General features: G+C 44.3%; 3 protein-coding genes across 4 annotated transcripts in view; 1 reads left to right on the top strand and 2 right to left on the bottom strand.

The window, feature by feature from the left end:
* The window catches only part of LOC120528485 (zinc finger and SCAN domain-containing protein 2-like), a 422,905-nt gene that overhangs the window by 138,012 nt on the left and 268,784 nt on the right, over window positions 1-16,109 (bottom strand). The window lies entirely within an intron of this gene.
* The window catches only part of LOC120528477 (zinc finger protein 502-like), a 691,287-nt gene that overhangs the window by 449,193 nt on the left and 225,985 nt on the right, over window positions 1-16,109 (bottom strand). The gene's annotated exons all lie outside the window — the stretch shown is intronic.
* On the top strand, window positions 13,228-15,871 carry LOC120528467. The gene is made up of 7 exons (XM_039752628.1): window positions 13,228-13,318; window positions 13,402-13,728; window positions 13,821-14,598; window positions 14,698-14,907; window positions 14,995-15,317; window positions 15,405-15,661; window positions 15,781-15,871. The coding sequence occupies exons 2-5, from the start codon at window positions 13,432-13,434 to the stop codon at window positions 15,090-15,092; spliced, it is 1,383 nt and encodes a 460-aa protein (XP_039608562.1). The 5' UTR covers window positions 13,228-13,318; window positions 13,402-13,431; the 3' UTR covers window positions 15,093-15,317; window positions 15,405-15,661; window positions 15,781-15,871.

The following is a 16,109-nucleotide window of genomic DNA, read 5'->3' as shown; positions in this document are numbered from 1 at the left end:
AATTGTACTTACATCAATGATTTATCTGTTGTGTTGCAGTTCGGAAGATGAATTATTTACCACCACCCCAACTCAGCGCAGCCCTTGATAAGATGCATTCCAAAAGGAAAGGATGTTACTGACAAAGTCAGATGCTTTTTTGAAAGTTTGGCTCCAGATGTGCTTATCCAGCTGCTCCTTCTTGTCAGTACTTGAGTGATCTTTATGTCCACCTCTGGATGAATTCGCAAAGTTTCTTTACAACATTTTTGTCTCGTTAACGCAGAAATCCCGAGGCTTTCCCTAAACTGCAGAAGACGCTGTCGATTGCACTGATTCTGTTTTAAAGACAGTTGTGATTAGATATGCAGAGCTCGCTTTTACTCACATTGCTTTTTGTAAATCAATAATACAAATCAGCAACAGATCTGGGAATCACTGAATAGTAAAAACGTTTAATGAGGAGTGTCGTGCGCATATACTGCTGTAATGATCACGTCGGCTTTAGTGAAGCGTTTCTTAGCCTCTCTGATATGATCAACATGGGGTAGAAGAGATTCTGGATTGTTATAATAGGTGCTGCCTTACGCAAAATATTCTCATCAATTTGTTACAGATTCTAGGTGGACACGATTCCACACGAAGGAAAAATGTGCGCCATGTAAATCGTTCATAATGTCTCCAAAATATTTTTGTTAACTTACAAACAAGTACTACATAACTGTTTTATACAAAGGCCTTATACTGTATTAACATACGCGAGCCGCAATTAGGATTTGAAGTCGCGTTAGCGCACCTTATCGCTATAGCACGGACATCTGCTTTTACGCTTTGAGCCAAAGAAGTTCAGCAGACGAGTGAGGGATCAAATCGACTGCTGACTGCGCAGATATCAATGACGTCATCACGCTAGCGTGCTTCAAAATCACGTGACGGGCACATTTGAAATAAGCCTCGAAGCGGCGCTTCGAAAGCTCGACGCAGTGTCGAATACTCCATATCGAGCGACCCATCACTAGTTATGAGACCCTCGCGGTCTGACTTCTTCACGGCCACAAGATCAAGCAAAGGTGCGGAAGGTGAGACAAAGTCGAATGTGGGGATCGCGTACGGGTGGGAATGCCAGCAGTGAGGAAGATCGCGACATGCTGAGCGGCTTTAAATTTGAGGAGGTGCCTGACGCCGCGTGGTTCGCTTCAAAGTGCTGGGGATTAAGCGAAACGTGGAGGAGGAGATGGCACAGAAAATCGGACCTTCAGGAGTTTATTGTGGATGACGAGGGTCGCGTACTTTTTTTGCTACTGCTAAGTTACTTTATTTTCCGGTCGGTGTCCCGTGAAATGTAATGGTACATCTGACTTGGCGGAGGCGCGTTAACTCGGGACTGCTTCTGATCTCTTCGCGCTCGTGCACGTTTCTCCTTTTGATTTGGCGCATGCTCCGAACTGTGCCGTCCGTCGGGCACGCGCTTGTTAAACCGCTTGCTCCCGCACGGCCCCGTCGTTCATTTCTGATTTTTCTCGAGTTCCGCGTGTTCTTTGTGTTTTTATTTTTCCTTTTTCTTCTAAATCCGTCATCGGTAAACTTTGTTAAAGTGGTGGAGAGCGATATAACTTTGCAGGGTGCGTTCAGGTTTCATTTCCAGCAGTTAGTCTCATACTGAGTCCTATTAGAAATCCATCCATTATCCAACCCGCTATATCCTAACTACAGGGTCACGGTGGTCTGCTGGAGCCAATCCCAGTAAACACAGGACACAAGGCAGGAAACAAACCCTGGGCACACTCGCGCACACACACCAAGGACACACTAGGGTCAATTTAGAATCGCCAATCCACCTAACCTGCATGTCTTTGGACTGTGGGAAGAAACCGGAGCGGCCGGAGGAGACCCACGCAGACACGGGGAGAACATGCAAACTCCACGCAGGGAGGACCCGGGAAGCGAACCCGGGTCTCCTAACTGCGAGGCAGCAGCGCCACCGTGCCACCCCCTATTAGAAATAATTTAAATGATTTCATTTTTTGGTGTTTTCTTATCAGGATATATGGTTGTACTGTTTCACTGTAACAGGGAGACTTTGATTTGTTTAATGAGAAATTAAAAATACAAACATTGCACAAGCTACACAGCAGAAAGTCCAGTGTTGAGTGAACTCCCAGAGTTGATTTCAACACTTTTTCTGGGTTTTTATAGCTCCACACTCCCCAGAGTTAACTTAACACATTCAAAAGTGTTTAAATATTTAACACTAAGTCAGAGTTTCTTCTTTAACTCACAAAACTGAGCTGAAGTAACATTAAGGGATCAGACAAACAACGCTGCTCAGAGTTAATTTATTTTTACTAATTTAATTGTGTTAGTTTCACTCCCTAAAGTGTTAAGTTATCTAGACTGAAAAAATGTTATAATAAGAATTATTTCATCCATCCAGCCATCCATTTTCCAACCCGCTGAATCCGAACACAGGGTCACGGGGGTCTGCTGGAGCCAATCCCAGCCAACACAGGGCGCAAGGCAGGAACCAATCCCGGGCAGGGTGCCAACCCACCGCAGGACACACACAGCCACACACCAAGCACACACACATTGGGACAATTTAGAATCGCCAATCCACCTAACTGGCATGTCTTTGGACTGTCAACAAAACAAAAAAATGTCCATAAGTTACATTAATTTGTGCCTTTTTATTCATACAATTTAATTAAAACATTGTGAATTAGGGTATAATGTACCATCTGAAACGTTGTATGAACTTTGAATATCAAATGGTTTATGAATTTTAAGCTCAGACATTTTTATCAGACACAATTCTTCACTTTGTAATACTAGGAATGCATGATGATGATCATCAAACTTCTCTGTTTGTTTGTCAAGAAGAAACTCTGATCAACCAGAAGTATCTCACGTATTTGAGAAAACACTGGTATGCCTTCATCAGTTGCACTGCCAACGACAAGTCCAGGTTTCTATTCTACACCATCAACTTTAACCCAACTAGTTAAGAAAAGCTCTTGTGACAGACATGGCCTCGTTGTCAGCATCCCCATCAAGCTGCCTTTCAACAGTAACCATCCTTTGGAAATGTGGGCCTCCTGGAGAAAAGTCTGTAGAGCTTTTTGTTGGGAGTGCCGATTCTCCACAAATCTTCAGACGCCAAGAAATGTAACCCGTGCTACTTGTAGAATTATAGACGTGTTCCTGAAAGAAAAAGAACAAAATTTAATACTTGGCTCATAAATAATCTCAGAAAATGTGAGTGTCATGCACACAGCTTTGAAAGTGTGATGTGAAAATATCATGCAATTATTATTCTGTATTTATTTAATTATAATAATTATTACATAGCCTCTCATGGTATATGGATCCTTGAGGGAAGGGAGCAGTGTCACTATCCCAAGAGCGTCCTCTTCTCAGATTGCTTTAGTGGGACGGAGCCTGAGAGAAGATTATTAAATTAGTCATCTAAATTTGTGCAGTGGACATGCAGTTAATCATCACAAATAAAAAGAATATAAAAACATAGCCATGATTATCAATCATGTGAGTCACCAGTATGTTAACCATTTGTCTTCTTGTGCTATCTGTTAGAGTTTCTGTTGTTTGGTACTCCTGTAGTTCTTCTTCACCACCAGACTTGGCTCTTAGCACATCTTCTATCAACTAATAAAAAGAAAAACATGAGAATACAACACATGGTGATACACAGCTTTACTAGAGAGCGAGTGAAAAACGGGTTACGAAACTCCAGAGGAATCAAGCTTTGTTAAAACCTGTTTAGAAGACAATGCACCATCCTCAATTCTCCGTTTCTTGCTGGGGACCTCGTCTAATATTCCAGTTGATGACTTTGAGTTTGAGGCCTGAATCTGACATCTCAGAAACAGAAGACAAGGAACATGTAGAGAACAGTAAAGGAATAGAACAGGAATATTCTGTAGGGTGTGACGTGCTTCAATATACCTGACTTTACTTCTTACCATCATCACAGAAAACTGTCACCACCACATTGCCTTGTCCAACAAGTTCACTGAATATTTCTGCATCAATTTCTGTCCATGTGACATCCCTCTACATAACTTTTACATCAAGTTTCTTGACGACTGAAAAAGACAGCGAGATAGAAATGAATGTGCTTTTGAGGTCAGCACGGTTTTCCTCACGGCCAGTGACTGTTCACGTTAAATATACTCATCGGCCGCTGTCTAATCATTACAGGACTTTCTCTATCCTAGGCTGGGGACTGATGTCTTTTACATGCATTGACATTCAGAAAAGTTTCCTAATGGCTATCTAATATATCAACATTTATCAGATAGAAATAAATAGGCTAAAATAAATACTCAAAGTCTTAATCCCCCAAGTTACAAAGGTTTATGTGTATTCAGTGTCATTGAAGGAAGTACCACTGGATGAAGCCTGACTGTGAATGTGCAGTTTTCATTTTCACAAGGCCTCTAGACTTTATATCGCCCCCTGGTCTCCAAAAGCTGTTATTACAGACGACATTAAACAGAAGGCTAACTGAAATGTACATATTAATCATGTCATTAAAAATGAATATATTGATGCCTCAAATGTATTAACTTGCTGATCAGTCAATATATCAATATTTTATGACATCACTAGCCATTCCCTCCTAAGTTCCAATTTGAAAGCTGATAAATGGCCTTTTAGTTGACTTTTGATGTTCCTCAAGAGTAAAATATAATATACATGTTGCAGAACTTAAAATGTTTAGCAATTTACACCCATTTATGAAATAGTTTGCTAAAGGAATAGAAAGAAATCCGAGTCTACAATAGAGCATTCAGAATGAACATTTTAAAAAATATATGGATGTATTTATAAACCATTTTTCCAAGCAATGTATAATTCTCTTTTCATGAAACTGCAGAAAGTCAAACTGCCCTTCATCCTCATCCAACTTCACGCACTTCTGTTGTTGGTTGTGCTTCACCTGAACCAGCATGTTTTCACTGAAACATAATAAAGTAAATGATCATTTAAAGTAAAACTGTAAGTTATAATAATATGGCAAAGTCACGATCACGGACAACTAAGGCCCAGTCCACATGGGAAAGAGGCTCTTAAAAACGATGTTTTTCTTCCTGCCTTTTCAAAAAAGGTTTGTGTCCTCACGACGTTTTAAGAAACACCATCCACAAGAAAACGTAAAAACACCGTGGGATTTATTCAGACTGAATAGAAATAAAACCTAAACAGCAATCGTTATAAAACCGAATGAAAAATCTCTGAAACAGAAAACGGCAGAATGTGAAACGAACTGGAATGACAGGGAAGTGCCTGAGCAGGGAGAAGAGACGGGCAAAAATAATCTGATTACTGCTTCTCCGAGATGTTTCTGCCAATTTTACTATCTGTTTCTTCAGCAACAAAATGTCCTTTGAACCCCGGAGTCTTATGGATTTTAAATCAAGACAGACACTGTGTGCAGAAAGAACGCGGCCAAGAAATAATTATTTCAAATCATTTATATTGAGACATTATTATTTTGATCAGTCTATGGATAAATTTAATCAATGTGTTCACCTGTAAACATGGCGGCGATAGAGTTGTGTTTTCAAAAGTCTCCACTCTGGAACCCACTTACAAAACGTTTATAGGCCACAAAAACGCAGTTGTAATGTGGACTCGAGGCCAAATCGCCACAAAACTTTAGGGAGGAGGTGTATTCTCCACAAATGTGTCGTCGTGCATATTACAGTTTACTGCTTGAATTTAGGTGACTTTGACTTGACTGCACTTACCGTGTAGAACTGCTTGCGAGGAGGAAAATGTCGCCAACTTCTGTCCTTCATCTCCAACCGAAGTGAAATGCGTGGATGGAGCTTAATTACATTTCTGCAGAGTTGGACTAACACTGATGTGATCACCTCTGTTTAGTAACTCCACCTGAACACCATTTATATCGGAATGTGTTAAAATTACACTTTGGGAGTGAAAATCAACTCAAAAATATTTAACCCTGAAATTTCAACTCTCCAGTTTTTGCTGTGTGGTGCTGCTGGAGGGATACGGTAAAATCTACAGCTGACATAGCATTACGAGTACATTTTTGTGATATTTGAGATTGTATTGTTTTATTTAATATCTTTTATCCTTTCCAACTACTTTCAGTATTTCTGTTCTCTTTGATACTTTAGCTTACTAGAGATGGCATGTTAAATGAAGAACAGGACTCAAGCCAATCGGGCTGTTTGTGTCGGACCACATGAAGCCATCAAAATACAAAATGTGAAAGCTGCAGAGCTCAGTAGAGCCGCGACTCGACTATTATGGGCTGGAGCTCAACTGTCTCTCCTCATTATTTAAAGGGGCAGTGCCGCCTTGGAGACCTTGGTGAGCACATTCTGATGCCCATGTTGGTGAATCCCTGTTGCCCACTCCTATCTTGACTCTCGTGCCACTAGGTGCTCTTTAGGTACGATTCCTGCTGAAGTCTCTTTTTAAAGGCCATATCCGTCTTGTGGTTTTCCACCTCCTCAGATGCTCCATTTCTTTCCCAGCTGCTTATCTCTTCCTACTTTGCTGACTCAGCTGATATCTCCGTGATTTCCACACACAAGTACCATAGTTGTAGTTCATTAGTTTCTGGTTCATCTTGCAGATTATCCACACTTGATGTGTCAACAGACCTTCTGTGTCAGCAGTGCTGTCAGGATCAGTAAACTCTAAATTATACCAATTTCTGCTTTGCCAGCCCAATCTAAGACTTTATCTGTATGCCACCATCTCCAACCACATATCTCAGAGTTTGCCCCTTTTTTAGACAAACACAATGACTCCATCTTAACCTGTGAGTTTGCTCAACTTCAACATCGACATCTTCTACTGGGACTGAAGAGTTTAGAGTCTCCTTCTTATCTCCAGTGTCTTCATTATCTGATGTAATGTTAGATAAATCTCTCTCTTCATCTCTCTCACTGCTGGTGGTATGTCGATTGTCATTTTACGTTGACTTTACATAGTCTAGAATGGTGGGCCCTTCCAAGAGCACCTCCATGTCTGACACATTTCACAACTCCATCCTGTCCAGTGACATCTGCAGGTCCCTTCCATTCTGCACAGTCCACTCTTTCGTCGTCCACTTTGTCTCAGATTTATCATTTTCAGAATTAACCCGTCTCTGGAGTGCTCTCCGTATTCGCTCTGAACACTCGGCTTCAGTAAATGCTCTTTTTGGAGTGTGCAGTGCTGGAATATGTGCTCCACTGCCACACTCCTAGTGGTGCCTTCAAGGAAGATTTGGATTTCAGCTAAACACCGGCTGATACGAGCTGTACCCTTAAATATTGTGCATGGAATTCTTTACCATTAGTGCCCTGTGGCGCTAATCTGGCACTAACCAGTCACATCCAGTATTCTTTATCACTTTGTGTATAATTTCTGTGAGTGTCTGATTGTGTCTCTCAGGTAGTCCATTACCCCAGGGACTGTGTGCAGCGGTGGTCTTTGTTTCAATGTTAAAATTCTCTGCCATCTCTCTGATTCTCCACCATTATCACTAAGTAGTTTCTGAGGAGCTCCATGTACTCTTATCTGAGAACAAAGGAATGAATTGTCTCACAATTTCTGATGGTCTCTTTGTCTTTACAACACTTCCTGTACTGAAACGTGTGAATGTGTCAATGATGTGAAGACCCCGTCCTCCTGTTTGACGTTCATGTCAGTCTATAGCCAACAAAGCCCTAAATATGACGTCTTTAATAGACCTGCCATTGCTGTGTCCACACATGTTGGTGCCGTGTAGATAAAGTGTTGTCATATCTACATGGTGGCACTGAAATGTATGCAAATCCCCTTTAATGAAGGTCTGCAGTGCACTTTGATCACATCTGAATTGTTTGATTTGGAATTTTAAACTGTGAGGTAGAGGAGGAAATCGAGAGAAATATGTCTTTGGCCAAAACCTCATGGAGGGCACTGTGACCCTGAAGTGTGCTGATTATTTTTACTGACTTTATAAAGTTAATTCTACACTTTTATTTCCACAGGTCTTTCTCATTTCACACGGCCATACACTGAGGTGTCTAATGGCCTCCAGCTCAGGACTGTCCATGTGAGAAGTGAACCTGAGAAGAGAAGGTCAGACATTTAAAGACAGAGAAGAGTTTCCCAAAGAGCATGGCCTCTGCCAAAGAAGATAGCATGGATGAAAGTACGGTGGACGTTAAAGAAGAGGACTGTGAGCGGCTCACACCAGAGGATGTTCATGTCAAGCTGGAGGATCATGAAGAAAGAATTTCAGTTTTTAAAGAGGAGGAGGAGTGCAAGGAGGTGACTGCTGCCATTAAAGCTGAGGATATGAATGATTTCTCCGTTGGTCTTGAACTTCAAAAGCATGAAACTGAGGATATTTTCAAACAAGAGGCCTGTGAAGAATCTCCATCCAGTTTACAGCCCTGGTCCACTAATACGGGACAACTGGCTAAACAGGAGAATTCTACAGAGCTGAAATCAGAGTTATCAGAGTATGAAGAGAAAATCACAGAGGAAAATGGGAGAGAAGGAGAAGAGTCACCTGGGAATGTTGGAATAAGTGAGTAATGAGATTAAATATGAAAGAACGAGAGCATTTATAAATTCTAACAGTTAATGTTTTTAGAAGATTGAAATGAGAGTTCAAAACACAGTTAATTGAATTTGGATAAAGACCACCTGCTCAGGCCCATGAAAACAAACAATAGGTTACCTAATAAATGATAATTTAGGAAAACTTTGGTGAAAAAGGAAAAATCATGATGTTGAAGTCATGTGCTGAACACTTATGAAGCTTTGACCGAAGCTGTGATGTATGTTAGTCCAACAGTGCATTACGTTCAATGAGAATATCAAAAGTTATTTTGTTAAAGACGTGTATTTCATAAATTGTATGGTAGTTAAGGCAGAAATGTCCACACGACTCTTAAGAAGAGAAAACCCAAATTCAGACTCGTGATTGGGTAGGAAGGTTCTGATCAGACTCTTTAGATCTGATATTGATTACCCATTCCATTAGGATCTGATGATATCAATAATAATACTGTTTTAGGTTTTTTTTTTATTTTTTTTATTTAATAATAAATGTAATTTTAGCCATACATAAGTTTTACATTCCGTAATAAAGTGCTACTGCATACACAAAGAACATTTACCCATAATGCACACATAATGGAACAAAAACAAGCTGAACAAAACAAAAGACATGTCTTAATCCTACTCCACATTTCTAATCAAATAAAATGTTCAATTAGATATTTGTAGCTGTCGACTACGACACAAAGAAAATGAGAAAGTCTTGGTGAACGCTTCAGGTTCTTATCTAAGAATATAAACATCTCTGCATGTTCTGAGGACAGTCTGGTCCTCCTGTCATCCACGACATGTGCTGCCGTACTGAACAGACCCTCGCTGTCCCCACTCATATAAGGAGGGCACAGGTAGGACGACGACTTTTATTGGTCCTCCAGAAAGCCAGTAGCCCAGCATCTCTTGTGGTATGAGGTTCACAGAGATAAAGATTCACCTCTGATGCTGTGGACTGAAATATCGTTTTTGTCTTTATTGACAGTTTCTTCATGTATTCTGCAGTTCTGTTGGCGGGGAGTTTCTTTAGATCTTTCGGCTGTCGTCTGTCGTTCTGATTGCCTGTGTGTGGTCGAGATGCCGGCACTAAGCAGATTATGTGTTTGAGATTTACAATCATCTGTGAAATACGTGTCCTTGTACCATTGTTTAATTTGGGGAAAAAAATCATCATGATGATAATAATATCTGTTTCAGAATTCATAACTGTATGGTGACTATTCACATTCAATGCTTATTATGCATAATTAGTATTATTTTGTTTAGGTCTAAAAATTAGGCTTGTCCCATTCTACCCAACAAGCAAGTAAGAGGGCTGATTACAATTTCTAACTAATCGACGTCAACTTGATATCGATTTATATTTATTTACCAGCTTGGTACAACTCTGCATCCCTTTCCTCCCATCTACTTACACATTCACTGAAAGGCTAATCAAAGGGAATTTAGTCAAAATAGTTAATGGCTGGTTAATTAATTAAACAAATAAATCGGTCAACAAACACTCACTGGCAGATGGAATCATGGATCTAAATGATCTAGAAGGTGACATCTTCCAGAACTGAAAGTAGCTGGTTGTCCAGGCTTACGAATTCCACCATTTTTGCTGTCCCAGTAAGTCTTTTCCATTCTTGCTGTCAGTATTATCAGGTTGAGTTTTCTAAGTGCTGTCATTATTGGAGGCCGAGTGAGAGTAGACGACTGAGGTAGACTAAGCTTGCTGGTCACTTCAGCCTTTGAACAGCTCGTTCTTCACACCAGTCCCTTTTGTGTTGACTTCTCAAATGCTGAATAAGGTTTGTATTGTTGAAAGTGTTAGCAGAGAATCCCCCATGACTGAGTTCTTTATGCACAGATATTACAAACCGCAAATTTATCTCTTGTAGGAAGGCAATTAAACTGTTAGACCTGTGAGGACGTGTTTCTGTATTTTGGTTATGTTGGAACTTTGTCTTGCATGCTTTTTATCATTCAAGATCAGATTTTAAGATCAGCTAATTTGAACGAGACTTTCTTGTGCCGAGTTTTTTGTAAACTTTGATTGGCTGGGAAAGAGAAGCGTTCCGAGTTATGTTTCGAAAGACCCGCCTCCCCATCTAAAAGCAGCGATGTCACGTTTCAAGTTTTATCTTAAAGTGGGGCCCGCTGATACTATTAAAATGGTGCAATTGATGTTACTCTCAGTGCACAAGGATTATAGTGAAGTGAAATAAAACAGATGTAGTTTAATCTAATGAGAATTGATTTGTTTTGTACATATTAATAAAAGTATTCTTCTTTTTTCATTTTAGTAAACTGGTTATAAATATCTGTAAATAGTCTGGACAGAATTGCGTTATAATTATGTTTGTTAATTATAAATAATAATAATAATAATGCTAACAATAGGAAAATGCAGTGTAACCAAGGTAGTTGTAATATTATTAAAGGCCTTAGAAAAAGTCTGTATTAATATTACTAACCATTCTATTTCTTTATTTTTTGTGTGTCCCTTTACTCTTTCAGAATTCAGAATTAACTCTTTCTAGTATCTCTTGCCATGGCTGCCACTAGTGTTCCTACGTGAGTCTTTGTTTGTAGTCGCAGTGTTCCTCTCAAAACAAAGGTTTCATTCTTTAATTGACATACTGGTTGATTGCGTTGTTTTAATAGACCGAACGTCACCTGCGGTGTTGACATGTAAGTATTCACAGGTTAAATAAGCCAAAGGTTAATTCGGGGGAAAAAAAAAAACTTTTTAGAATATTGGGCTTGGTGCCTATAGAATTTGTTCAAAGGTGGCGGTTTATCATCCTGTTGTTCCCTTGTTCATTTTTTTTTCATGCTCAGTTACTCTTTATTCTATCTCTGTTTGAGGCAACGTCGCTTGGTGCAGACTGTATGGAGGTTTTAACCTATTAGTTGTTCCATGAAGGCCAATTTGTAATATTCTGAAATTTCTTTTAATTTCAGTTTTTGGTAACCTAAACTTTAAATGTCGATTGTCTGCCAGTTTCCTTCGGATCTGTTTCAGGTCGCTCGTTACATTCCAGCTGGTTAAATTTGAAGAAAAACAGGTGTTGTAAAACTTTGGAGTGGAACTGTAACTGTAATCTAATTTATCAAACTTGAGCCCTGTGCCTCAGTTCCGCCGCGAGACCTCTGGCGAACTGACCCTCAAGGCCTCCGCAGAGGCGGTCCAGGTCGCCAAGGTAAGCAGCCTGAGCGGCTCTGTGCCATTCAAGGTCAAGTTGGCCAAGATGGTCAGGGAGCAGGCCAGGAGACGTGTGCGGGCCGCAGGTGGTGACCCCAAGCTGGTGTGCAGCGCCAGCGAGCTCCAGTTTGGACAGTACTTTTAAATGGTTGCTGACCCATGACCTCGGCTATGCCGTCATGGTGTTGGCAACCCACCTGAGGGAGCGTGAAGATGGCCAGGTGTCGGATAGCCCGCTGGCGAGCAATAAGAACACTCTGGAGTTCTACGCCTGGCTCTTTCCCGACATGAAGACGGCCACCATTGTTGACCCCACCCCACCGCCTCTCTCTCTGCATCAGCCTCCGTCATCGAGATTCCCGATGACGTGCTGCTGTCGGCCATCATGGAGTTGGAGGCTGATAAGTGACAGCCACCCATGGAAACTGGTGGTATCTTCTTCACTTTTTCTGTTTAACCTGTTATTTGTTTGAATTTGTTAACAACCTTCCCCAGCATCTACCTCCCAGTCTGCAACCAGTGGAGGGTCCATTCCATCCCAGCGCTCCCAACCGACGGCTGATCTAGGAAAGCAGCCCTCACAAACGCTGTCCGTAGCCATGAGACAGGTGAGTTAAAAGGATGTGTTTCTTTGAATTGCATTGCTGGGAAAGGAACAGGCCCTGTCTGATTGTTTTTGTTTGTTCTTCTGTTGCTCTCGGTCTCTCTGTCTGTCTGTCTGGCTCTCGGTCTCTCTGTCTGTCTGTCTGTCTGTCTGTCTGTCTCTCTCTCTCTCTCTCTCTCTATCTATGTCTCTGTCTCTCTCTGTCTCGCTCTCTCTCTCTCTCTCTCTCTCTCTCTCTATCTATGTCTCTCTCTCTCTCTGTCTCGCTCTCTCTCTCTGTCTCTGTCTCTCTCTGTCTGTCTCTCTCTCTCTCTGTCTGTCTGTCTGTCTGTCTGTCTGTCTGTCCGTCTCTCTCTCTCTATCTGTCTCTCTCTGTTTGTCTGTCTCTCTGTCTATCTCTCTCTCTCTCTCTGTCTGTCTCTCTCCCTATCTATCTCTCTGTCTCTGTCTCTGTCTATCTCTCTGTCTCTGTCTCTATCTATCTCTCTGTCTCTCTCACACACACAGCTACTTTTGCCCGAGGGCTGGAGAACTTCACTACCGAAGGAACAGCACATATGGGTAAGCCGGGTCCTTTTCACCAGGGGCAAGGACGGAAAGCCTGCACTGACCTCCAACCTTCGCCTTTGGTGGCATCCTCCCGGCCCCTGCAACGTGTACCTCCAGCCCCCGACATCGCCCGACACCTTTTTTCAGCGTCCGTTCTTCCTGTGGATGCCGTACCACATGTGGGGCTACAAGCTGTCCTGCATGGCATGCAGCCACAGGTTGTTGGGAGCCGGACTCTACAGGACCGTCCGGAGGGTCCTGGATTCAGACGGATGGTACTATATGGCCACAGAGTACCTAGAGTGCCGAGGCTGCAGGATGAAGGTGGCGGGCTGGTCGCAGGATATCTTGGATCAGCTGCACCACACCCACCGGGATGACTTTCCAGCTATCCTAACTTACAGGTCAGACCAGGAGTCTCCAATGGCTGGGTCAGCTCTCCACCGGTAGACGGGCATTCCTAACGTCTCTGTTCTGTCTAAAACAGGTTATCCTGCGACAAAAGCTCATCGGGCAGATGCGTGAGCGCACGCTGGGCAACGGGGCCAACCGGCTGCGCAGATATCTGCTCGAGGAGCACACCAGGTCCTGGCTGATGCGGTCCAAAAAGTTCATGTTCGCAGTCACAAAGTTCATCACCCCGGGTGTCGAGCCACCTGCGACTCCGCCTCTACCACCACAGATGATCCCGGTGCCCGGTACAAAGTGGTTGCTGTCCATCTATGCCAGGGAGGTGGCTTCGAGGCTAGAAGAGACCAAGGCCCGGATTACCTCCATCTTTGGCTCAATCTTGAAGATGGACTCAACAAAGAAGGTGAGCGATATCGCCATCCTATCCCTCTCTCCCTCCCACCTTCCTTCCTTCTTTCCTTCCAGCTTACTGTCACTCTCCCTTTCATCGTTCAGGTGACCAAGAAACTCGCTGGTGCCGTGGCAGGAACGGCAGCCTGGTTGACCAATGTGGGGAACGAGCACGGCCAGATCTTGATCAGCGTCCTCACTGCAGCCGAGGGTGCTGGCCTTCACCCAATGGCCACCGGGCTGATGCGGCGATACCGTGATGCCAGTGTGTCCCCGCCTCTGGTCCTCTATGTGGACCGAGACTGCTGTTCCCACAGGGGACCGTGCAAGATCTCCCTCTTATTCAACCAGTGGGATCAGCTAGTGGTGCGGCTCGACGTGTGGCACCTGATGCGACGCTTTGCGGCGGGTGTCACCATGGAGAGCCACCCACTATACAGTCTCTTCATGGCGCATCTCTCGTTCTGCATCTTCGAGTGGGACCAGGGAGACGTCGCCCAGCTGCGACAGGCCAAGGCTGGTGAGGCGGGGAACGATCCCCGAGGCTCCGGCTACGGAAAGATCACGTTGAAGGAGCTGGCCCGCCACTGCCGCCGCACGCGTGGGGTGGAGGAGACTGGCCGGCTCATTGACAAGATGCTGGAGGCCTTCGGGGACACCACTGACACCATGGGTATCCCACTTTTGGACCGCAAGAAGATCCGGGAAATCTGGAAGACACAGAGGCGCCACCTCCACTGCATCCAGGACCCACCTGGTGTGCACCTGTACATGCAGACCGGGCGACTGGTCAAAGGGGGGATCACGCTGCCGGTGTTCAGGTGTGCACGAGGTTCAACTTCCTTGGAGTCGTTCCACCTGCATCTGGACCGCTTCATACCTGGTAAGGGTGCCCAGAAACCTGTTCTTTTGACCTGTGTTGTGTGAGGGAGTGGGTGGCATTGCAATTTTATCTCTCTTTCTCTCTCACCGTGTCTTTCAGGCACTTCACCCAGTGCGGCCCACTTTCAGGCCTATCTGCTGGAAGGCCTGGCACGGTGGAATGAGGACCATGCGGCACAAGCAGTGGAGGCAGCAGACCGTGATATGGTCTGCTACAGTGGCCAACTCCAGCACTCCGTCAACGAGCTGAGCGACATTCTCTACCACAAGAAGCTGGTTGACGATTACACCCGGCCTGCGAAGTACACTGGTGAGGCGGGCGTTGAGCCCTCTGTCTGTCTGTCTGTCTGTCTCTCTCCCTCCTTTTCATTTTAAAATGGTTCCCTCCTTTTCACAGGTGAGATAATTGGTATCCAGTACCTATTTTCGCAGACCGGTCGAGTGCTGGAGGAACTGATGGACAGGGATCCCGACGCTCCGGATGGGACTGATTGAGACGACGATGATGACAGTGTCGATGAGGGCTTCCAAGAGAACGAGGGGCCGGTAGAGGAACCTCTGGACAACACCCTCTTCGGCCTTAAGGAGGACTTCGCCCGACAACCGTTGTCATATGACAAGTCCCAGTCGTGCCCTGCCATCCGCGCCTCACAGTCTGGGCCTGCCGACCAGGAGACCTCCCCTGGAGACGAGGCCATTCAAAGGGTGTCCCACAAGCTGGTAAGTCTCTCCCGACGAGTAGTGATATACCTGTGGGATATCTGATGAGTGCTCCACTTTCTCACTTTTGCTCTCTTCCCCCTACAGAATAGCCTTGGATCTGACACTGGCCCAGGTTACCAGCACGTGGTCAACCTGGCCTCCAGTCTTGTGAAGCTGTGTCACCATGCCTACGTGACGCAGCAGCAAGTGGCAGAGATCGTCACCCTCTGGGAACGATTGCCAGAGGGTGACAAGGCCCCAGTTCGCTTTCCGCCTCACCACCAGGAAAGACTGGTGCAGGGGAGGTTCCGACGCAAGCACTCGCAGACCAGTGTCACACCGGGAGTGGAAAGCTTGCAACGGTAGGTGATCAGCCTCTTTGGCGTGGCCTCTTTCCTTTTGATTTGGATATCGATGGCAGGACTGGCTGGCTGACTCTCACTCTCTGTCTGTCTCTTTCTCTCACCCCCGAATTTTGTAGGTGTATGGTTGGCCAAGCCGCACAGATGCCAAACATCAGCCGCCTTGTGGAGGCCGTTTGTGTAGAGCTGTCCAGGATTCACCCCGAAGGAACCACCATCTGCGGCGTGAGGGTGAACCGCTGGGCAGCTGTGATGCGGGATTATATCTGCATCCAGGAAAATATCCTCACAAACCCGGTACTCATGGCCCAGACGCGTATCCAGCTATTCCCCCTCAATCAGCGCACCCTGGCACAATGGTAAGTACACACTGGACAAGTGCCATCCACCATGCCCCACTCCTCCCTCCCACCCTGACTTACTTTGCTTTCTGTCCCTGTAGGCACTA

The sequence above is a fragment of the Polypterus senegalus genome, chromosome 4, assembly GCF_016835505.1.
Source record: "Polypterus senegalus isolate Bchr_013 chromosome 4, ASM1683550v1, whole genome shotgun sequence".
In the NCBI taxonomy this organism is placed as follows: Eukaryota; Metazoa; Chordata; class Cladistia; order Polypteriformes; family Polypteridae; genus Polypterus; species Polypterus senegalus.
Note: the sequence above shows the minus strand (reverse complement) of the source record. Positions and strands in the feature narration are given on the sequence as shown.